The 23,198-nt window shown below is 36.2% G+C and overlaps 1 protein-coding gene across 2 annotated transcripts; it reads left to right on the top strand.

The window, feature by feature from the left end:
* The first annotated feature begins 1,451 nt into the window (after window positions 1-1,451).
* Window positions 1,452-23,061, top strand: LOC135683582 (uncharacterized). 2 transcript variants are annotated; one of them, XM_065198880.2, is made up of 24 exons: window positions 1,455-2,788; window positions 4,635-4,721; window positions 6,041-6,119; window positions 6,588-6,659; window positions 7,417-7,466; window positions 8,236-8,311; window positions 9,220-9,269; window positions 9,902-9,989; window positions 10,535-10,765; window positions 11,576-11,639; window positions 11,797-11,880; window positions 12,172-12,290; window positions 13,073-13,177; window positions 14,060-14,140; window positions 14,355-14,490; window positions 14,740-14,800; window positions 15,516-15,587; window positions 16,214-16,268; window positions 16,532-16,584; window positions 17,081-17,169; window positions 17,622-17,906; window positions 19,207-19,306; window positions 19,951-20,195; window positions 22,432-23,060. In XM_065198880.2, the coding sequence occupies exons 1-24, from the start codon at window positions 2,514-2,516 to the stop codon at window positions 22,542-22,544; spliced, it is 2,670 nt and encodes an 889-aa protein (XP_065054952.2). In that variant the 5' UTR covers window positions 1,455-2,513; the 3' UTR covers window positions 22,545-23,060. The 2 variants fall into 2 exon arrangements, with proteins under 2 accessions (XP_065054953.2, XP_065054952.2); XM_065198881.2 differs by lacking the exon at window positions 6,588-6,659 and having other exon boundaries at window positions 1,452-2,788; window positions 22,432-23,061.
* Window positions 23,062-23,198: the final 137 nt, after the last annotated feature.

Here is a 23,198-nt window from a genome sequence, read left to right as displayed (position 1 = left end):
TTGATGTGGCCAGTTCCGATGCCATTTTCGATGAATGGCTAGCAAAGAGATTTCCAAGCATAATTCGTTACCGTTGAACTATTTAGCTTTGGTAAATAAGTTTTTGGTGGCTTTAATAGTATTATTATTGCACGCGTTTTTGAAATAATCGTAGGTATTAACGAATCCACAGACTAATGTCGATACAATTCTTTTAAAAACGTTTCCGCCCTACCTAGGTTTTAATGAATTAAGCATGAAGAAGGAGTGAAGCGTTGATGCCGGATCATTTCTTTCGCTTTGCAAAATACCACATTATTGCAATTTGCGATGTATTAATGTTTTGCATCGGTAATTCGTCAGTTTGAGGCTAACCTCGGCGGGATTTGAGTGCAGAACGCACATCAAAGTGGAGGAAAATAACATCTCGCTGCAGGGAATATTTCGATGTCTTGAACTTCAAAAGAATGTCAGCTCGGTTACTGACATGACTCAAAGCAAACCATCAACATTATTTTATATAATAGTAATGTAAAATTAGTTTTGATTTTATTAAAAATTATGTTGCCAATGTTGTTTGATGTTTATGGTTGGGCTTCAGCTGTTTCCATAGGAGCGAGCTCCAAATTTACCCTAGAAAACTAGGGACAGGCAATAGCAGGGCTCGATATTCGCCTCAATCTCCCCGGATGAAATTCTACCCTATTTACAAACCTCGAAATTTCTCTTGAATACCTTGAATAAAGGTTTCTTATAAATTGAGAGTAAAATCATCTATCGTTTAGTTAGAGTTTTGTCAGGAAAAAGAAAAATTCGAGCACAACAGTAGAATCTTCTTATTTTTTACACACACTTGACAAATTATGCGTTGGCCTCCCATAAAACAACCGCATCGTTGGATAACCTACCTCAGGCTTAAAACCATGAGCCCCTTAAGTTTTCTGGACACTGGCGATAGGTTTACTCTAGAAGAAAAACAGTTCAACACGTTTGTAAGATATTTGTTAAAATAAGCGGACTTGTCGAGAGATCATCGGGATCATTTTGCAAAAAGAAGAGTTCTTTTTTAGAGTGGATTCAAAGATATTGTTATATCGCCAAAAGTTTTTCGTCATATACTAGCCCGGATCCTCCACCTCTTTACTTTAACATCGCAACGTACGGGAATGTATTTCAAACAATTTTGTTACTTAATGTCCAGGCTCAGTGAGAAGTTTATCGAAAATGGTATATTTGTATTGAGGCTGATGGATTCACTCCAGTCCCTGCTCCACTTACAGTTGATTTGTTTGTTATCCTGCTCACCACTGCAGGGCCCCCGACGAAGGGGGGCCTTGCCCCCCCCCCCACTTTTTTGCAAAACAATAGTTTTTTTCAAAATCTTTTGTTATGGGTGTTAAATTTTCCCTTGCCCCCCCCCCCCCACTTTTCAACCTTTGTCGGAGCCCATGCACTGCTCACCTTATTTTCAAAATGTTGCATTCCAGTTGAAACATATAAGAAATTAGCAAATTATCAATTGATTAGAAAAGAAAGTTGGCTTTGCTGAAAACATAGAATTTGCACTAGTACACCGGCGAGGTTTCCTTATCAGGCTAGGTTTCTTTCGCTTACCAAGGATTGAAATCCTGTTTCTTAACTCATCTACTGCTCAGCTATTCGTGGATTTCACAACATGGACTTGAAACAGAATTTTTAAAACCACCTGCTATGAAGCAAGATTTAATCATCTCTCAATATTCATCGCCCACGGCGAGCGGATTCTAATTGACTTGTCATTTGTAGATGGCGTTTTCATGACTATTTTAATGTTGTTTGGCTATGACGCATTCATTGGAAGTTTTAGTGCCCTACCTTTGCAAATAAATCGAGTTGCAAATAACTAGAGCAAATGTCGAGGGATTATCAACTTACATGTCAAGTGACAGGTGAATATATGCTTTTAAATGTCGTATTTTAAAACAACAACCACTTGGCCTGGTTTAAAAGATGGTGCCCAAGAATCTTGGGTGAATTAGGTGAGATCAATAAATCAATTCAATCTTTGTTCGACAATTTCAAAAAACAATCTTGCTTCCAATGATGTAGAACAACTAAAGGATCGTTGTGATATACACAAGTCCTTGAATAATTAAATCACGTTAATGGAGTAATCAAAAAACTCCAACGCGAGAGGAAAGTTATCACCATGGAAACCAATGAAGTGCCTCTGAATGAATCAGGTCGCGACCGTAATGGCGGATGGTCACGATTGGCATGCTCTTCACCTGTTAAATCTTAGATGAGAGATTAATTGGCATCACTTGCGCGTAAACCAATGCATGCCAAGCAGCTCGAAGCAGCCTGTGCTTATTTGCAGTGACAGAAGAATTTACCATAGACATGTTTGTAAAACACAGAGATAATCGGAGTGTAAACATTGTCCTCGTGGGATATCAGTAGACAGTGAAAGGTTACCTACAAATCGGGGATTTTTGCTCTGTTGTAGTATTATTCAAATAGATAGTTGTTTAAAGTCAGTATGTTTTTGTCTGATGGAAGCAAAGAAAGACGAACATTCCAAAGACAGGCTGATTCAACCAGTGAACAGCAATGAAGAGTCGACCGCAGGGTCGAGTCGAACAAGTGCAATTCCGTTAGCAAAAAATTCTAAAAGACAAGGATCGGTTGCAAAGGGTGACAAAGAAAGTGAACCTTTAAAAATTCAAGAGACATCCGAGAAGGATAAAGAAAGTGCAACAATAAAACCTGGTGGTTTGCCAAACTCAACACAATCAGAATCGAAAAGAACTGGAGGAAAGAACTCGAGGTAAAACCGTCATTGTTTTATAATTGATTGAAAATCAGGGCAAATTATTCCTTGATTTATTTACAGCAATTAGCAGAAATAATTTTGTCAATGAAACCTGACAATGAAATATTGAAAGCCGCGCTTTAATCGAGAACATTCTTACTTACCTATTTAATAATGTTCGAAAATTAAAAGCGTATTGCGAATTTCGTCTTAGCAAGTCAAAATTTTATTTTATTTCAAAACACTAAAAACTGAAGAAACTTATACAAATCCTACCTCTATATTCAAAAAAATTATAAAAGAGCTTAGCAATTTTGGAACCTATCACCTATTTCTTGATAACATAAAAACCAGATTATCTTTTCAATCGTTAATTCATTGTTCATGTTTTGCGATAGTTTTGTTGGTGATTCAAGCGTGTTAACCGAAACCCCAGCGACTTGTTTCGTGGTTTCGTCAACTCGAGGGGGATTTATTTCAATCAGTTAAAAGATTAGCAAACTTGTTCTTTGTGTGCAAGATATTTTGAAATATTTTGATTGGAGCCAACAGCCTACTCTTTCTTGAGACCTTAGAAGGGAGATGGTGCCAATTCTCTGCTAAGATATTTCGTTCGTTAAAAAGTCTCAAAATTTATTAAAATGTATATTTGCTGATTATAGAATTGAATATTCATTTCGCTATTCTTAAGATTTTTCAACTTTGAACAGGGAAGCCTGCACTCAAAGAGGACACGGAGGGCAAAGCGCCAGGGAAAAGGGCAAAACAATAGTAAAACGAAGAAAAATTCTCGATTTTGCGGGGGCAAGGGAAGCTGCCCCCGCTGCCCCTTGGCGCAGACGTCCTTGACTTTCCGCCCTTTTCTTGTGACAGTTCAGGCTCTCAAAATGCTAAGACTTTGATATTTTATAAAAAACTTGATTACATTTTTCAAAATCGGATGAATCACAAGTAACGCAAAAACTTTACCTTGAATTCATTCTCACTTTGCTCTAATGCTTTCTTATCAATATTACTTTAGCTTTATCAAATTTGATCAAGTTATTGCCTTGATTAAACGATTATTGTGCTTTCTCAATTAATTAATTGTGCAACCATTTGCAAATTTCTTCTAATTCCTTTTGAATACGATTAATACATTATCAAATGATTCTGTGACGTCATCATGCTTGTTCTTCTCTTTTCCTCTTTTTATTTAAATTTCGCGATTGCATGGTTTACATTGGAAACAGAGGTTTTGTTGACTGAAGACTGAAGATGCTTTTAAAACAGTCTTTTCACAAACCTTTTATTAATTTAAAGTTTTCCACATACTCAGCTACTTGTCTTGGTCCCAAGTTGTTTAAAAGCCTTCCCTACCCGGCACTTCTTTACATCTTTCTGTCCAGGGGTTGGCAATTCTGCAAATTCTTTTGTGGACCTTTTACACCTTTCATGAACGGTTCTGTACCAGGCACGAAGATAAAAGCAAGTTCAAATACATGAGGTAGCTTGCAAATACAATGCCCACTCATCCCAAAGGGCCAAAACTGTTGCTGCATCCCTACTTTATTTATTCTGTCCTTCGTTGCCATTACTAATCTCTATTCCAACTTGACTTCATCGTTAGATGTCTATGGGAATGATTGGAAAGAGGACCAATCGTTTTCTATGCTCGTCATCGCCAAAACCATTTATAGCATGACCACCGTTTAGTGGAAAGGAACTCGCCAAATCTAAGGCGCTATTGTCCAACATGGGTACTAGTTAGTGCTATGTACCCAAAATTACCAATCTGGCAAATTTTTCTTTCCTGAGATATGATCGTTCTAAGCTGTTTTCTTGAATGACTCAAAGTGACGATGTCGATTTTATTTTCCAGCAACTCTTCCGCCAAAAATGTATCGCGTACAAGCTCAGCAACTGACCTTGAGAATGCCAGTTCAAACAGCATCAAAGTCGTTGTAAGGTGAGTTGCAATTTACGATCATTGGTTCTCTGCATGCTTTCATTTATTGCAAACTTTTTTGTCCATTTTCTGCATCCTGGTCCTTTTGCTGCGCGCCTTTGCTAAACGGCGTTGGTCCCTTTGTATTTTCACCGATGCCTAGAGGATTATGATGACAACGTGTTTGCTTCAACAATGCTGGTGCTCTCAAATGCGTGCTAGGCACCTATATTTATGCCAGTATTCTTGTTTTTAGGGGAATGTAGAAAAAATTCAAGTAACAACATGAGGAGCGAGTCTATATTCTCATCAACAAGCTCTCTATATTGAACTGTAGACTCATATTTTCGGATCTTAAGACATTTTGGTACAATTTTTTCTCGATCAATAAAAAGAACAATTTCAACGTTTTGTTATCAAACTTTAAGTGTTTGATTTAGTTTTTCAAGCTCAAACTTCCGTGTTTCGGATTCTTTTTCAGGGTTATTTGTAAATTCTCACTTGAAACGGGATACAGTCCTTGATAGTTCAGATTTGTGAATGAAAAAATATTTTGGGTTCCTGTGTCGAAGACTCATACACTTGACGAAAACGAATGCACTTGTCGAAGACGAATGCACTGTGCTTTTCTTGGCCAGTTGGCTTCGTTGTAAGCTATGTTGTTATTAGTCAGTTTTTGGACAGTTCGCGGTACGAGCCAGAATGCAATGCGCGTTGACCGGTCGGTTATGTTATTTCAGACCTCGAGTGTCGTACATCGCAGTGCATTGTGGACAGGGTCTAAATAGCTTTTGCTGAATCAAGAAGTCTTTTTCATGATGAGAACAAAACTATGTTCTTTTGAACAATGAAATGACGCTGGAATGGAGAGGCAAATCATGTTAGCATTTATTAAGGCCCTGCTTATAAAGATCCTATTTTTGCGTCGATGTTTCGTAAATTCAAAACAACAGCTCGAAGAAAGTTCCTCAAAAATGCATTTTAATCATGTTTTGTAAATATCTAAACCAGGCTAGAGCTAAAAATATCCACTAAGTTTCTATCTGCTGTAGAATTATCAAAATAGAGTCAAGGCTTTGTCTGCAATTTTTGGAAAGTTCAGGTCAAGGCAAGGCGACGCCGGTATCTTGCTCAAACTGCGCTTTACGTATTCTCACGGTAAAACATTGTGGGCAACATTTTAATTCCCTGCATAGAATCGATTCGTTTTCTTTTAATTTTTTTGCTATGCAGCTCTGTAAAAAACAAGTTTAAATGAAATCGAGAAATAAGGACTGCACATGCAATTCATAGCTTCAAATCTCTAATAGTAAATATTTTGCGCTGCTTCTTAATTTCAGGGTCAGACCAATTAATGCATTGGAGCTTCGTAAGGAGGAGAAAGCAAGCATCGAATTTCCAGAAGATGGGGTCATTTGGGTATGTGGTTACACTTCTTTATCAATACGTTTCTCTTACCAGGGATTGAATTTCAAGCAGCATTCAGCAGATAGCCTCCTCCGGTCCTTTTAAGATAATGAACTAGTATTAGTGAGTATAAAAAATAGCATCAAGAATTTGCTGGATGATGGGATGTAATCCCGGGTCTATCCGTCCACTGGTACACAAAGCCTTTTATTAAATTTTATCATATTTTAATCATACCATATGAGTTCTTTAATCTTAGCAGTACTCTAAGAGAGAGGAGGTTGATTGAAAAATGTTAATAAAAAGGCTGCTGGTATCTATTTTTTCCACGTATTCCAGAACTTTTTGCCAGAATACAACCGTGATTTATCGCTCGTATATGTTTCTCACGCAAATTAATATTGTTAGGCGTAAAGGTAGAGGGATTTCTTTAGATTCTATTACAAAATACAATTGGGTGATTAAACTTGACATTCGTAGGTTAATGCGCAAGGGAACACCAAACCTTTCACGTTTAATGAAGTCTTTCAAGACAAAGCCTCTCAGCCTGAGGTAGGTTTTTATTTAGAAAGACACATCCCTCGTTTAATTAACTCTTTTTTCGATACATGGAGAATGACAATTGTAGCACACAATGTTCAAAAATTATTTGAACTAACAATTGATTTTTATCTTCATTAGTCATACAGATGATCCAAATTTAAGTAAGTTTCTCTGTTTTTAAGAACAACCAGGCTCGGATTTCATCGACTGCTTGACATTTTTTCTCTCTAATTATTTTGAGTGAATAAGACTAGCCTGACTTTCATGAGAAAAGTTTGAGGTACATTCATCAAGCTTGTTTTGTGCCAGTATTTCTCGTTTTCTACCATGTTTTCATGAATAAAAATTCAGTAGCAAAGATTTAAACTTTATTTCTCAATGACTGAATTTGCACGTTTGTTCGGTTAAGAATGACTTAAGGATGATTGTAGGCTCTGCAAAGTTAACTACTGTCCCAAATTAAATAACAACTTATCATGATAAGCGAATTTTTTTCTGCATTTTTAGGAGCAATCTTTGCTTCTTTTCTGAAAAAGACTCTAATTTGGAAAAAACAGCACCTTTGTTTCAGATTAATGGAAAACCACTTTAAATTTGTGACCATTGAGGAAGAAGTCGCTAATTGAAATTGAAAAGCTGTTCAGAGGGAAATCTGATACTTGTCTGCTGTAGGCCAATCATTTATTCTCTGGCTTAAGATATCAAGAAGCTGCCGAATGCGATAAATCTCGCATCTTTCTTTAATCCTTTTTGTCTTATTCTGCAGATATTCAATCAATGTGGGATCAAAGGACTCATCGAGAAAGCATTAGACGGGTGAGCTTTCTTTTGCCAAATTATTACATCCTAAATACTTGTGCCCTTATGAATAATTCAGCATTTTCCTGGATTGTGTCTTAAATGCTGGAAAATTTTGCCAAAAAGATTTGGCCAGCTTATAAAATCAGCCAAACCACTTGCGTGAAGATTTAGATGCGTCTAGAAGATTTAAATCTTAATTTTCCTCGATTTTCAGTGCATTGTTGTCTGGTTTTAATTTCAAAAAGTCTGATTCATAACATATTGAGAAGACTGACTTGCAAAAATTTCAGTCTATCCCCATAACAAAATTGGCACACTTAGTTGATTTCCATGTTAATCCCTCGATGTGCATAAGTTTTTTTTGAAATTCACTCTGATCTCCTGAAGGCTAGTAATTTGCATAATTAAAGAACAATTGGGTAAAGTTGAATAACATCGCTAGGCAATTTTGTCAGTGAGCGATGTGCATAAAAGTTCCCTTTTTTAAGACCATCTATGGATACAACAGTCCGGAGGCTGTTTACTTTTTGCTCTGTTATTTGGACACGGTCAAACGCGGTATTTAGATTGATAAACTGTTCCTCGCAGCTGTATTTTGTTTCTTTATTTCAATAGTTTTCCCTTTCTTTTTTCACTTCAACGTTGTCAACAACCAATATATAGATTATTTATGCAGCTATATTGGTAGCTTCTGTAGGTTTTTCAAAGTGTCTGTGATTTTATGCATTATCAGATAGACTTACTTTTTGTAAATTGTCTTTGGTACCTTTCTTATCATCAATAGATTCTCTTGCACTGCATTTGCCTTCGGTCAGACCGGATCTGGAAAGACGTACACAATCACCGGTCCATATAATCCGGTATGTCTTCGCTTTCTAGTAGTATGGATAAATGAAAAAAAAAGGAAATAGTTGCAAGATTTAAAGAATAAATGATTAATTGTGAGGTTTCTGCCACAAAAGTTAAAGGTGCAGCGAATCAGGACCGTCGCAAGGCAATCCTTGTTTGGGGGAGGTGTAGACTACAAATTTACCTGATTAAAAAGAAATTACCTGAAATTCTTAAGTTGCTGTAACAAACCTCTGCAATACATTTTGCCAATCTAACTGGGTGGCATATAATTCGCAACATTCATTCTAAAATGATAATAACGGGCTTTCCTAATAGTTTTGCCAAATCTGTATACCGGGCCGGGCAACTGCCCAAGGTGGCACGATGGTTGCCGCCGAAGGAACAGGAAAAATCTTTCGAATTTTGATGCTTCCAGTTCCCTGGAAAATGCGCTCTTTTAAGTAAATTTTACTAAAGCAATCCTCCTAATCCTAGCGAAAATTATTTTATTTTTGCAAACAAATTGAACAGCAGATAAAAACAACTGGTAGAATTTCGCCGTGGTTTTGAAAAATTCCATGTTGTCAGTTAGTTCTAAAGCTAGGCAACAAGCAGCACTGGTTGCCAATTAAGATCCCTGTTTCCATCTTAGCATGCGTTTTTAGAGGAAATGGATACAAGACACAATTTTACCTGAAGAGGGCCTGGATTGTGACACTCCCACACCCCCGGTTGCAACGCCCCTGTAGCGAATAAAGGAAATTCTACTAATCTCAACATAATTATTCCTGAACGACAAAAATTGGCAGCTTTGCATCCAGGAACAGTATATCCGATTTTATAGCATCGCGTTATGGTTTTATAAAGTTATTTCTGACGTTTGTGATAAAGTATTTCAATATTGGTGCACCACAAAGTAACAAATTATTTGTTACAGGAAGCCAATGAGGTTCTCCCGTCTGAAGAATTATATGGCCTGATTCCGAGGTATAGAGTTACATAATACACTGCGAAGTTGCTATACTGAGAAGAACTTTATCTACTCTGACGGTCTTTTTAATTGACTCTGATTCCTAAAGCCGCCTCCCTCTCCCTAACTTTTGTTTACTGTGTTCACTTAAGCAACTTGGGTAGCTTTTGGAGCCCACTTCTAGCTAGTTGCTATAGAAAATTGAAAAATTGCACAATTGTACCAGGATTTAGCTAACTCGTTGAAAAATAACTGGATCTTCCAACGCTGAGATTTTTTAGTTGTGACCAAATAAAAGCAAGGTCTATCACATCCACTCTTTAAGCCAGTGGTATTTTTCTCTGCAAATTTTGAATTACTTTTTCTTATTACTTTTCAGAAAGCGCGTGAGTGCAATGTTTTTAAAGTTAATTTTAAAATTTCTGAACAGTTATAGATCAATAATTTATTGCTTTGTTCACCAAGCACGTTTTCAGTCTTCGTTTTCGTCGTTTTCAGACGATAGCACTACTTGGATGCATAATGGAACAGACAACTTGAAGTTGGACCTGAAATTTATAATAATTTTCGCTTGATTTGAGCGATTTGAGCACCCACTAACCAGGGTCCAAAGTAAATGACTGCTACTATCTTTTTGTTTCCTCTTCAGATCTTTTGAATTCCTCCTTTCGCAAGTAAGGCAACGCGAAGAGAATTCCACTCTGAAAGCTGCCTACTTGGAAGTTTATAATGAAAAGGTAACATCGTTTTGATACTTGCACCCCTCTTTCTCATGGGCATTTTGTTTTTTGATTATTAATTCATTCTCGCTTCCATGTTCATTGCTCCCACAAGATAACAAAAAGACTGCCTTGAACATATCAAGACTACGAGATCTGTCCCTCGTGTCTATTCTTTTCGAGCCAATTTCACAGTTTCTTGAACTTTGTTACACTGCCCTTCAATTTTTCCTTGAGTTTCCAATCTTCTCGCATATCAGCCCCTCCATTCCCATCGTCCCCCTATTAACAGGCTGTCATCTTCAATTAAAAACAACTTTTTTCAAACTTTTCTTTAAATTACATTTCTTTCTGTATAAGTAGATGCGTATGAAAATTCCATTCAATCGAAATCTTGAAAAAATTGAGAGTGTTCAAAGGACATAGAGACAGATTTAATTGCAAAAGTAACTAAAACTATCATAGCCAACGGTACTTTTGAATAACGTATTGCCCTTGACACTTCTGAAATTGTAGAATTTAATAGTCGACTTGGGGGGCAATAATTTCGCTGCTCAATTTAGGTAAAAGATCTGCTGAACCCTTCAACTGCCCGGGAATCTTTGCCGGTACGATGGTCCTCTACCAAAGGTTTTTACGTTGAGAACTTATTCATGATGGAATGCGAAACACTTGAAGACTTCATGGCTGTGTTGGAAGAAGGGCTAGAGAACAGGAAAGTTGGAGGTCATGCAATGAATGACCACTCGAGCAGAAGTCATACGATGCTGACTGTCTATATTGATTCAGAAATCGTAAGTTCAAGGCCTGTTTCACTTACAAGGGCCGTACTCTGCGTCGAGGTGCATCTCCTTCACTGACTCAACTGTTTAGCAGGCTGCAATTCTTAACAAAGTTTTTTTGGAATACCGTAAAATTAAAATTCAAAAGTCGGCACCCCTGGAATTTAACTATCTCTCCTTGTTAACAACGATCTCTAACCCATTTTCTCCTATCCTACACGAAATTGATTCTATCATTAAAGGTGTTTATGCGCTCAGTGCAATTCAATAGATTCTCACCGAAAATCTTACAATAGGGATAATCAACAACATTTAAACGGGAAGAAGGGAGACTCTATAATGCCTTAAATACTTTGTATAGGTGCCCCAACAATATGGTCAAGGCACCCTACACCCCAACAATAACCTGCTCATAATTTCTGCCGCTCTTTCTAGTTTACTCCAAGCACCATACCAAATTCAAACTAATTTAATGGCAAGTCAAATCCCAAAACAAGAAAGTTTAAATCAGTGGTCTGCTGGGTTGAATTTCGTCGATCTTTCTGATGGCTCAATGGAAAGCGCTTTGATATTGTTCTGACAGCCATACAGTAATCCATAACCAGGTCTTCAATTCAAAGGATTATTTATCTCTCAAACCTAGAAAGTAGCATTTCTGTATTCTAAGCCGAATAATTTAACACTGAAAGCTTTGACTACAAAAATTATGATTGTCATCGATGATATTTAACTGCTAACCAAAAATTTGAAAAGTAAGTTGCTATAGAATCACAACGTGTTTTGTTAGTTTTGTTGTATTCATGCTGACATCTTATATTTCAGATTGACCCTGAAGATGATCTCTCTGTAATAAGGCAAGGGAAGATCAGTTTTGTTGATCTGGCAGGTAACTGGTTGATTGTTAAGTCTAACTGGATATTCCGACGGATAGACACTCAATTCCTCCGCATAATGCCTTTTCAGGCCATCTTGAAGTTGTCTCCCTTCCATTTCTACTTCCACGAGGCAACATGATGTAATATTTATTCGTTGATTTATTCTAGGCAATGAAAGAGTCAAAGAAACCAAAGCAACTGGCGAGGCTTTGACAGAATCTCAAAACATCAACAAGAGCTTATTAACTTTAGGTCTGTTTTGTCAAATGTTTTTCCCTACGCATCAAAACATTCCTTAAAATTAATTGAATTTTGCAATTTGATTGCTCGTTTATACGTTATTCTTTATCAATTTAAGTTACTTTTATCAATTTATCAACTTTTTTAAAGCTTGCTCCGTTGATGTCAAATTTATCAGAATTAGTTACGAGCAATAATTTTTCTACATATTTCTTCACATTTTCATCCGATTTTTGTGTTTATCATTTTGCGATGAATATAATCGAATACGCCAACTGCTATGATTTTCATATTTCGTTACAGGGAACTGCATTGCTGCCCTCGGGGACCCGAAGAAACGCGGGGGACACATTCCTTACAGAGACAGCAAATTGACGAAGCTTCTTGCAGATAGCATTGGGGGTGAAGGATACACGTTAATGGTAAGGTAGATTTGTCAAGATTCACTGTCAATGCACTTTTTCCTATCCATTACACCTGTATTATCCATACCAATTAACTATGCATTAAAATCCTTTCCACTGTGTAAATTATCGAATTATATTTCTTATTATATAATGATATTATTTGTTATCTACATCCATCATGTATTATCTATCATGTATAACCTAATCGTTTTCCATATTATCTTAGAATAATATTCAGTATTAAGCTATAATGTTCAGTATTATCTACAGACATCATGTATTATCTTTCATGTATAACCTAATCGTTTTCCATATTATCTTAGAATAATATTCAGTATTAAGCTATAATGTTCAGTATTATCTACAGACATCATTTATTACTTAGGGTATGTATTGTTCTTCTAATGACCGAGCTTTCAATTAGCCATACGCTTCATGCCTAAAGCTGACTGGATTTCTATTTATCTGGTGGGCAGCCGTCAGAGTTAGCCGTGCAGAGGGTAGTTGGTACGGAGTGGGCGTTACGCCTTCAGTCAGAGCTAGTGGGATGACTGAGACGAGACACATAAGATTGGTTTTCTGAGCTCACCATTTATGTATCTTTGTTGCTATTATGCTCCAATGTTGCTATTATGATGTTTTCCTATTTTCTTACAGAAGCCATAGCACAGATTTTAACTAAGACAGTTCATGTTTGAAGCTTCAATTTTTAATAAAACAATCTTTTAAGAACGATGGCTCTCTGTTCTGAATTAGGAAAGCAAAATGATAAAACAATTACTTTTTTTATTGCGCAGATTGCCTGTGTGTCACCGTCGTCAACAGCCCTACAAGACACATTAAATACACTTCGCTACGCCAACAGAGCAAAGAATATTAAGAACAAGCCGGTCGTCAAAATGGTAAGTCTTATGGTAGTCATTCAGCCTCCATGTGAGAGTGAGGTTTTGTGAAGAGAAGAGTTTGTCTCCCAAAACCGACAACGGTAATATGCCCACCTACCAAACCAGCTTCTAAAAGAGGTTCAGTTCAATCGTTCAAAAGGTTTTTGTTGTCACTGTATTATCATTTCAGACAGCAGGATGTATAGTTGCTTTAAATGCGAATGCCAAAGAAGCGTAAAGAGCGTCTCTATTTGTGTACTTGAAGCTTTGTTATGTGTCTAAAGGCTTTCTTTTTCAAGACTTTTAATAACTAAATTTCTTAAAGAATTGCAATATATAGAGACCAAAACTACGATATATATTTTTTTTTCACCAGAGCATGTCTGAAACGATTTCCATCAATTTTTTCATCAAATGGTTTCACAAGCTTCAGCTGAACTTCTGAATTTACTGTTGTTTGAGGCTTTTCCAACAAGTATAAGAATTAATATTCTGACAAATAATTGTCTTCCAGTAAAAAGGGTGACACTTTAAAATTAGACGTATATCCGCTCAGAATAGAGCTACAAATAGATTGTGGATTCGATTTTGGCAAACATTACTGCTTGCCTTTCAATTATGTGAGAGTTTGTCGCTGAGAAATAAAAATATATTTCTTAAACAGAGTTCAAAAGTCCACAGATTCTATCATAGCCGCTGATAATTTACTTTTCTGATAGTGAGAGAATTGTTTTCTTTTGCTTTTTGTGTCTTTGATGTAGTGATTGATAGAGTGCTGTGAAAAAAACAATAATTGGGTTAACTACGAAATAAGCAATTTCGATGATAAGTTGATATAATTCCATGTCTATTCTATTGTGAAAATGAACTTGAGAAAAATTGTAAATGTTTTGTCAACAGGACCCTAGAGAGCAACTGATCATAAGCATGAAAAGAGAGATGAAGCTTCTGAAGGCAGAAAATGCCTACTTCCGGCAACAGGTATAAAGCAACTCTGCTCATCAAATTGTATTAGCAATGCTCATCACCGACGTCTTAGGTAGCCTTGCTCTGTTTCTAATCAAATTGATACAATCAGGTGGTTTGAGCTTTAAGGTTGTGTGTTGAAACAACTTCTTTCAACAGAAGAGAACTTGTTTTGTAAAATTTCCTTATATTTACCCAATCGAGTAACCTGATCTTTATTGGTTTTCAGCTTAATATACCGTGTTCGGATTCTCAAGTTGTCATAACACCGGAGCAGATTCAGGGGGTTATGAGTGCTGATGAGAACAGTGGCTCACTGAGTCCTGCCATTGGCACCAAAACGTACTCTTCGATTGAATCTTCAAGTAAGCAATTACAATTACGATAACTGATCCCTTGTTCTCGCTGTTAAATCATATTTCAGAAACGACAGCTCTTTCGAACAATTAGACTCTAAGGATATAGCTTGACTAGATCCTAGAAAAGTGTCCATTTTTCTTGTACGATTGCCTGTTCATCAATTGGTCATCACACTTATATCAATAACCATTCTATTTCTTCATGAAAATGTCATTTCACCAGCATTCTAGCAGATCTGCATTATTTTCCAACAGGCAGGAATAGCTTGTCAGAAGTGAAGTCTGAAGAGACAGTTCCCAGAGCTACAACTGCAATGTTTGTATAAATTTGTAATAACTAACACCTAAATTCAAGCAAATTCAGGGATTTCGATTGCCTGACAATTTGAACCTTTACTAATTTTTAAAAAGACTTCTATATTCATCCCATTCAAGTACAATTTTCCATAGATCAAGAAAAATCTCCTTCCTTTGGAAGCTCCAATCACCTAACATTATGTGTAATGTACTTCTATTTTGATAAAAGATTTCAGTTCTAGTCGGGTTTTTGTTTTAATCCTTTTAATATTCTCACAAATTTTTGAAAAAGTCGATATTATCTATAGAAAAATAAAAGGCTCTTGCTTAATGGAATTTGTTCTCTGTTTTTTAAAAGTTGTTTACGAAAGTCTAAATGCAGGTACGACATTTGTAGGGAGTTAGCTTAGCATACTGGTTCAAGAGACATCGATTTGATTTTCAATTCAAATTTTCAAGACTTATTTAGAATGGTATTTTTTGTTAACAATTGTCAGGTTACATCAAATGAAAGTTGAAAATGAATATTGCCTTCATAAACACAAAAAGAAAGAAGAAACATTAGTATAGTAATTAGAGGGAAATCTCTTAGCAGACATCGCTTTAAATTGGAAATAAATTTCTTTTTCAACCTTGTGTATTACAGAGTGGCTTTCTTCATTTGATACTCGTTATGCCGACTAATTCCTTAAATGTAGATTAAATTACTTACGTTTCTAAGTATTTCCCTTTAGGTATGCCATGACAGCAAGTATTGGGCTGTATGACATGCTGCAAGAGTACATCAATGAAAACGAAACACTGAGGCAAGTTCACATTTTCTGTTTCTTAATTTCTCTTGTTTACAAGATTATACACCTGTCAAAAAATAATTGTTTCAAAAGATAATATTTGTCAGATATTGTTTCAAAATTGTTGTATTGTAAGTGGTACGAAGACTAACATAGGCATAAACATACAGATGTGAAGATATGGAAGCTTGACAAGTAGATATCAACTCAACCATGAATATGAATTCCTGTTTAATTTTTTGTCATTACCAGAACTCTTTACCGGCGCAAAAGCTTTTATAACGAATAAGCGGACACATTTATTCACTTTAAATGTTAGGACAAATGATACCTTGTCACAAAAAGCAATTTTTCTTTCACAACAACTAGGCTTTGGACGCCTATTGCAATTGCATATTTACTGCATGCAAACTATAGAGTAAAATTTGTGACATTTTTGTATTTATTGTTGTAAGGTTCTCCTACTTCTTTGGAGGAACATAACACTGCGAGGTCCTGAATCTGGTGGAAACCCCACTTTTCCAACAAAAGAAGTACAAAATTTGACATTGGAACAGAAAAGCAAAAACGATTGTATACGGACTGTTTGAAAGTTTTCATACACTTCGTGAAATCTTAATGGCATTTATTTGATCTTCTAGGCAACAGAATTTCGATTTGTTTAAAAAGAGAAAAGAAGTTGAGAGGGAGTATGAGGTATGTTTTTTCACTAATTTTGATAAGCAAAGTTGATAAATAAATTGTTCAGTACGGTTTTAAATCCATGATATTCCATTTCTCCCTAACACCAAAACTTTCTTGGCAAAATCTGATTGATTGTTTATATTTGTACAAAAATTGAGAAGTGACTATCTTTTGCATTTAGAATCGATGCTAGCGATTATATTGTAAACCCCAAATATGAACTTTATGGATTCGCCGTTCAATTTTTTTGACTTACTTTTTACTATTTCCCACAGCTGCTTTCTATGAAAAATGACAGTTTGAGTCAAAAGCTGGGCAATATAGAAAGGTATTCAATATTTTTATGTACCCAAATGCAGTCTGAATGCGTGCATAACTTGACGAGTTTTTTACAATATTTTTGCTCTGTAGCAAAAGAAAGTGTTCCGCGCAAAGCAAGTTCATTAAAATAAGAATTAGAAGTATTTATTTGAGATGTTTTAAAGATTTGAGAATTGAGTTTCCAGCGCGAGGCCTTTTCTGATGTCATTAGGTGAAAATAAAATTGTTCCTGTGCAATTCATAGTTAAACAGTCACATTGCTTTTGTAGTATTATAATATTTGTGCTAAGCTTTGTGAGAGCTTTATTGGCCAAGGCAAAGACATTGCTAAATAGGGATCGCTATCAAATATCAAATATATCACATATAATCAGGAGTAAAAATATTTCTTGAATATTCGTTTGTGCCTCACTAAATGCAAAATTACTATCTGACCGTAAACCAGGCCGAATTTCCTTGTAAGCTATGAAATATCATTGCAAACTTTTTTAATTTTGACACAGAGCTTTAAGCAGCACATCTTTGTCCACTCGATCTGATTCTGAGGACACGTTGACGGACAGCCGACATGATCGAAGGCCTTCCTTGCATGGTGAGTTTTTTATAGCGGGTTTACTGAGGATGCGCCAGACACAATGCTACAGAAGAGCCATGGGATTGCAGTCTTTGCCATAGTTCTAAATTCTAGTTATGATCTTTCTAGATGCTTTGAAGGACTAATTTTTGGCAATATTTTCCCTTTGCGTTCAAGGTTATGACGTAACAAGACAAGTTAAAGATTTAGTGGCTTTACGCAGTTTTAATTATATTTATTGTCTTAAGTTTCGATTTAGCGACTTGCTGGTTTGTATTGTTCCTGCCCCAAACTTTTGAACCCCTTTCATTGTAAAAATCCTGGACTCAGTGATTAAGTTTATATCTCTGTTGCAACAATGTATATTAATTAGTGGCCGTTCAAAATTGGTAAGCGATAAATTATATGAACCCTAATGAACAAAGGCGTTGTATCATCTTTTCCCTATCTTCAGACTCTTTCTGTTTTAGATTTTCAGAAAGAGGCAGGCTTCAATCTCACTTTCCCGCCACTTCGATCTGGCACTTATCCCAACATCATCTCTGCTGACGTGGATCTGGCTGCGGAGGTTGAAAGAGAACATCGAAAGATAAAGGAGGAGCGTGCGCGAAAGCAGAGAGAAAAAGAGATGCAGGAGAAGAAAATGGAACAGGAAAGAGACAGCCCTGAGGAGGAGCACAGCCGCACAGCCGCGGAGATTGCATTTAAGTCAGAAGAAGGAAAATCAATAGGAAGTCCTGTCACGAAGAAAAGAGGTATTTTTTATCAGTTTTACATGTTATGTATTGTATGGCAAAAATGAAACTGCACTATTAACATATGTTAATGGGCATATGAACTTCAGTAAATGCATTCAAAAAGTGACATTTCTATAGCAATACAGTTGCCTAGTGGTGGATAAGTTCTAAACATTTTCAAGAGACAGCTTTTAATCGAAAAATTAGACTTTTGCAGCTGAAATTCTCCAAAAGAAAAGATAACAAGCTTCTTCGCGTACTCGTATTTTTCTCCGTAGGTGCAAAACATGCAATCAGCGCAGTATTCCAATTTAGTCATACACTTTATAAAGTCTGCATGGCTAAAACCCTTTTCCTGGCCATGCTAAACAACAGAAAGACCCTTGCAAAACATGATGGTTATTGCGTTTTTGATAATGCAGTTTTGCAATGGCATATCGTAGGTTGAACCATTACAACCTCTCCCTGAAAAATGTACGTTGGGTCTTCAAAACGAGTAATTCGGAGTCAAAAGTTTCTAATGAAAACTTATGCTGCGAGAAATCTGCTGCAGTCAAAAAAGAAACAAACAGGCTGAGGCAGCATTGATGATTTGCTTTGTGGTAGTGAGTCTTTTCTGATTTTGACCATCTTTGCAGACATTTTGACCAATGAGGATAAGAAATGCATGAACAAACCTAGATAATATGATGCGTCTGCGTCTCCAACTACAAGAAACACGAGTAAGCTAGGTTCTTTGATCAAAACGTAAAAGCAAACAGAACGACTTCTTGACTCAAACCTCAATTCCTTTATCTTATTATGGCTTGTAGATGGCTAGTAAACTACATACTTAATAGGTCAAATGTATGTGGTCTGAGATATTCAAACTGTCTAAATAACCTGTTGCTACTGGTTATTGACATTCGAGGCTTCGTTGGTTGCTGTTGCTATGTAGAAGAGGCATGTGTTGTGATATGGAGACGTAAAGAAGCTAGTTAGAGGCATGAAAAATGAAATTATATCATATCAGGCAACTATTGAAAAGAGTAAATACGCAAAAATTGAATGTCAAAATTTGAAAGCAGGTTTTGGAACATGTCTTAACTTGCAAGACATTGACAATCCTAATCCTATGTGAGGCTTCTATTTTGCTTCCTTAACTGCAGAATAGCAACTTTTAATTAGCCTCAATTTATAATCAGCTGAATCTCAGTATATTACCTTTGTGTTTGAACTAAATTGCTCCTTTCTAGCATCATATAGGCCTCGTGGTTTTTAGTACACTTCGTAGCTTACATTTAGTCTGTATTTTATAGTCTAGAATTTTGTCTTCAAGATACAAACGTATCTGCTGAGAAGGAGCAGATGGACAAACAAGATCAGGCACTGGCATCCAATAAAACAGCGAAATGGAATTTCAAGCTCAAAGCAGCCGCGTATGTTTTCATTTTTCATATGTGCCAATTTAGATCGACAGAACTGTGCCAATTGCACCCGCCTAACCAAAACAGAACGTCAATTTCTATTTAATCTTTGAAGGAGGCTATTTATTTTTCTCTTTGTTGTCAGCAAATATTGTTTACAAGTTAAGCTGCCTTTTCTTTCAGGATAGAGTTCTAAATTTGATTTCATAAAAGATTTTTTTTTTATTTTGAACTTTTTGAAACATAATCTAAAAGAACACAATGGAATTTTGCGAAAATCGCAAGATGACTTAGAGTTGGTGCAAATGGTACTGGATTACTGTTGTTTTTCCCTGGTTCATAGAATTTAGATTTAACGAGAAAAGAGCCTATGTCCATGTAGCAATCTCTCCACCTATTATAACTTTCTTAGTTGATTTTCACAGTCGGCGGTATTTCATAATGCTCTTTTCGTTTTGGGTAACGTTGTCCAAATCTAAAAGATAGTTACGACGTCATCACTTTTGAAGTTTAATACCTTCCGTGTTTCCAAATCGATGTTCTAACTTCATACATTGTTAGTGCGCTCAAATTTTGCAAAATTCTTTTGGAGGCCTTTAGAACAGTTAAACGTTTGCAGATTCACTTCACCTTGCAGGAAATTTTGCGCCTTTTAGGAAAAAGAGACCAAACGTTGAACGAGAGAGAGGCCAGAATAGCTACGCAGCAAAGTTTGCAGTCAGAAAAGGCATTGGTCCTACATCCATTTACCAGCAGTCATTGCAGAGAGATTCGAATGAAAAACAAACTACATCAAAAGACTATTTCCTACAATCCTCGCAAGACTTTTCGCCCTACCAAGCACAGAACAGTGATTTTGAGCCAATCATAATTGGAGGTAGTCCTAGATTGCTAATTAACGGTAGGTTACTTTTTCTAGAAATTTATTTCGATTCTATAATTATGGTTCATCTTTTTGTTTAATGATGTTCTTTTTGATTCTCATACCTCGAAAAGTTAACCTTTAGGTGCTTACAAAATTATCTGAAAAGACATACCTAGTGCTCTTTGGACTATAAAAGGGCATATTACAACGATGCATTTATATAAAATTATATAGCAAAATACGGCAGGAAACACTTTTTCCAAAGTCGTGCTCAACGATTGTCCTAACGCCTTTGAAAACCTGCTTTAAAAATACCTATTAGGGGAACTTCTGACACCTTTTTATGCCTCCGTCTCTCGCCTAGGCTTTTTTACGCCCCTTTCTCAAGCAGAACATGTAACACTCGTGTGCAAGCAGGGGTGTAGTTCAAAAGATGCTTTATAGACAGAGAATTTCGCATAACAGTCTAGCAACCTGCCTTTCTCAAGCAGAACATGTAACACTCGTGTGCAAGCAGGGGTGTATTTCAAAAGATGCTTTATAGACAGAGAATTTCGCATAACAGTCTAGCAACCTGCCTAACCGAAATTGTTAAATTTTAAATCATAAAAATAATGGCCATTGATTATTTTAGGCTTTGGGGACAATCTGGCAAATGACCGGAAATTACGTTTTCCGAAGCATAAAGGATGCACCGTCTGCAAAATTTCGACTTTCGAATTTTTTAAAATTTGATGATGCCATCAGAAAGAAATTTTAAACTTAGTAAAAGATATAAAAGACGCAATTCTGACCTATAAACAAAATGTAATGACTGTTGAAATTTTTTAATTTTGTCAAACAACCTGCTTTCTGAAGATTTACTATGGTAGTAGCATTGTGCATGTTATGATAACAGCATGAAATTTGGTGCAAGTCACAATCCGATATGCTGAATAAGATGAAATCAATATCAAGCTTCAATAATGCCCCCAAAAGCTATTTTTGGACTGGGGGTACTGGTCCAGTTCTATTTTAGGTATAGCACAGCAACGTTAAAATTATTGCAATTTATAAAACTGAAACTTCATTTTCTGGCGTTATTTGACGTGCGGGGTGCAAAACAGATTTAAAAATTATTGCAATTAATAAAACTGAAACTTAATTTTCTGGCGTTATTTGACGTGCGGGGTGCAAAACAGATTTAAAAATTATTGCGATTTATAAAACTGAAACTTAATTTTCTGGCGTTATTTGACGTGCGGGGTGCAAAACAGGTTTAAAAATTATTGCAATTTATAAAACTGAAACTTAATTTTTTGGCGTTATTTGACGTGCGGGGTGCAAAACAGGTTTAAAAATTATTGCAATTTATAAAACTGAAACTTAATTTTTTGGCGTTATTTGACGTGCGGGGTTCAAAACAGGTTTAAAAATTATTGCGATTTATAAAACTGAAACTTAATTTTCTGGCGTTATTTGACGTGCTGAATGAAATGAGATGCAAAGCCAGCTTTAAAAGTTCCAAAAAAGCAATTTCTGGACTACGGTACTTGTACCCAGTCCTATATTGAGTCTCGCAAAACTTTATGACTATGCGAGCTATGCAACCAAAACTTTGTTGTCTGGCGAAATCTGACGTGCTAAATAAAATGAAATGCAGACCTAGTACTTTTGGTCAAGCTTTAATGAGAATCACTTAGAATCCATGAAAATTGAAAAGATAAGCGAAGAAAATTGCTTAGCATCAGGCACATAAACTTTACCAGTGACTAAGCAAAGTTTTCAGAAATGAATAATACTCTGTTTACGCAAGAAAGAAAAAAACCTAATCAGGATCCCGATCGATTTGTATGTATTACTCGGAGCCGAAGGCATACAAAATTCAGAAGAATGAATATCAGTCCCGACTTCTAATGCAGCTCGAACACTATATGTCGTTATGTTCGCTGGTATTTTCTATCTCGGTTCAGAAACGCATAGGAAAGCGTACGAGGATAAACCTCAAATTTACAAAATGACCTTAACTGTGCATTTTGATGGTCTGAAGACGATGAAGCCCCTATAAATGATGCAGAGAATCCATTTGAGGATTTTCAAAGAAGTCATTAGATCACGCTTAATATGTGCCAATATGCTATCTGCTACTTCCTCTGTATGCGTCAATTCATCTTCTGCTTCTTTCTCCACAATTTGAACACAGCAAAGCTTGCTGAAGTTTAGAATTACTGTTTTCCTCTGAGATTTCGGATTTTTTCAGTATAAGAGTCTTATCATATACATTTTTTCATAGATTCCCATACTATGAATGACCAGCTGCGAATTGAACTGGAGCAACTTGAGGGCCAGATCCAGAAAGAGTTTGCATTTAAGCAAAGTCACAAGCCAGCTTACCACGGAAGGTGATAAAGGCTCACAGAATTAACTAGAGACTTAAAACGAAAACAAACTGTGCCAGCAAATCTTATTGGAGATATAGAAGCATCGCTGCTATAAAATTTTATATAGTCAAGAACAATCTTTAAAAGGTTGCTATGTTATCGACGTCACCAAAATTGGTTTCAAGAACTTGTTGTTAGTATCCTGTCAGAGATAGCACCAGGCGTAAAATCTCCCAAAACACCAAAGACCGCTTTCATCTAATTGTTAAATATGTTTTTGACCTTGTAAGCGCTATTAGACACTTCATTTTCGCAGAAACTAATAGCCTTCTGGAAGTTTTCAGAAGATATTTTCATCAAATTGCATACTGACTCGATAGAAGTGTTTTACGAGGCAACTTACTTTGCCAAATTTTTCAGCAGCAGAGTGCTCTTATCAGCCCAACCAAATGCTTTTCGAGTCCTAGCAATTTGAATATATATAGATTGATATAGATTGAAGAAAGTAAAACTACATGGTTTATCTCTACAAGCCTGTTTCGTAAGTAACTCACTCTTCAGGAGATCTCCTGAAGAGTGAGTTACTCACGAAACAGGCTTGTAGAGATAAACCATGTAGTTTTACTTTTTTTCAATCTATGATATATCACGCTCTACGTGCTAACGTTTTGAGCACTGT

This window comes from Rhopilema esculentum, chromosome 7 (assembly GCF_057945365.1).
Source record: "Rhopilema esculentum isolate cy_ngs chromosome 7, ASM5794536v1, whole genome shotgun sequence".
Taxonomy (NCBI): domain Eukaryota; kingdom Metazoa; phylum Cnidaria; class Scyphozoa; order Rhizostomeae; family Rhizostomatidae; genus Rhopilema; species Rhopilema esculentum.
This window is presented reverse-complemented; position numbering and strand designations above follow the sequence as displayed.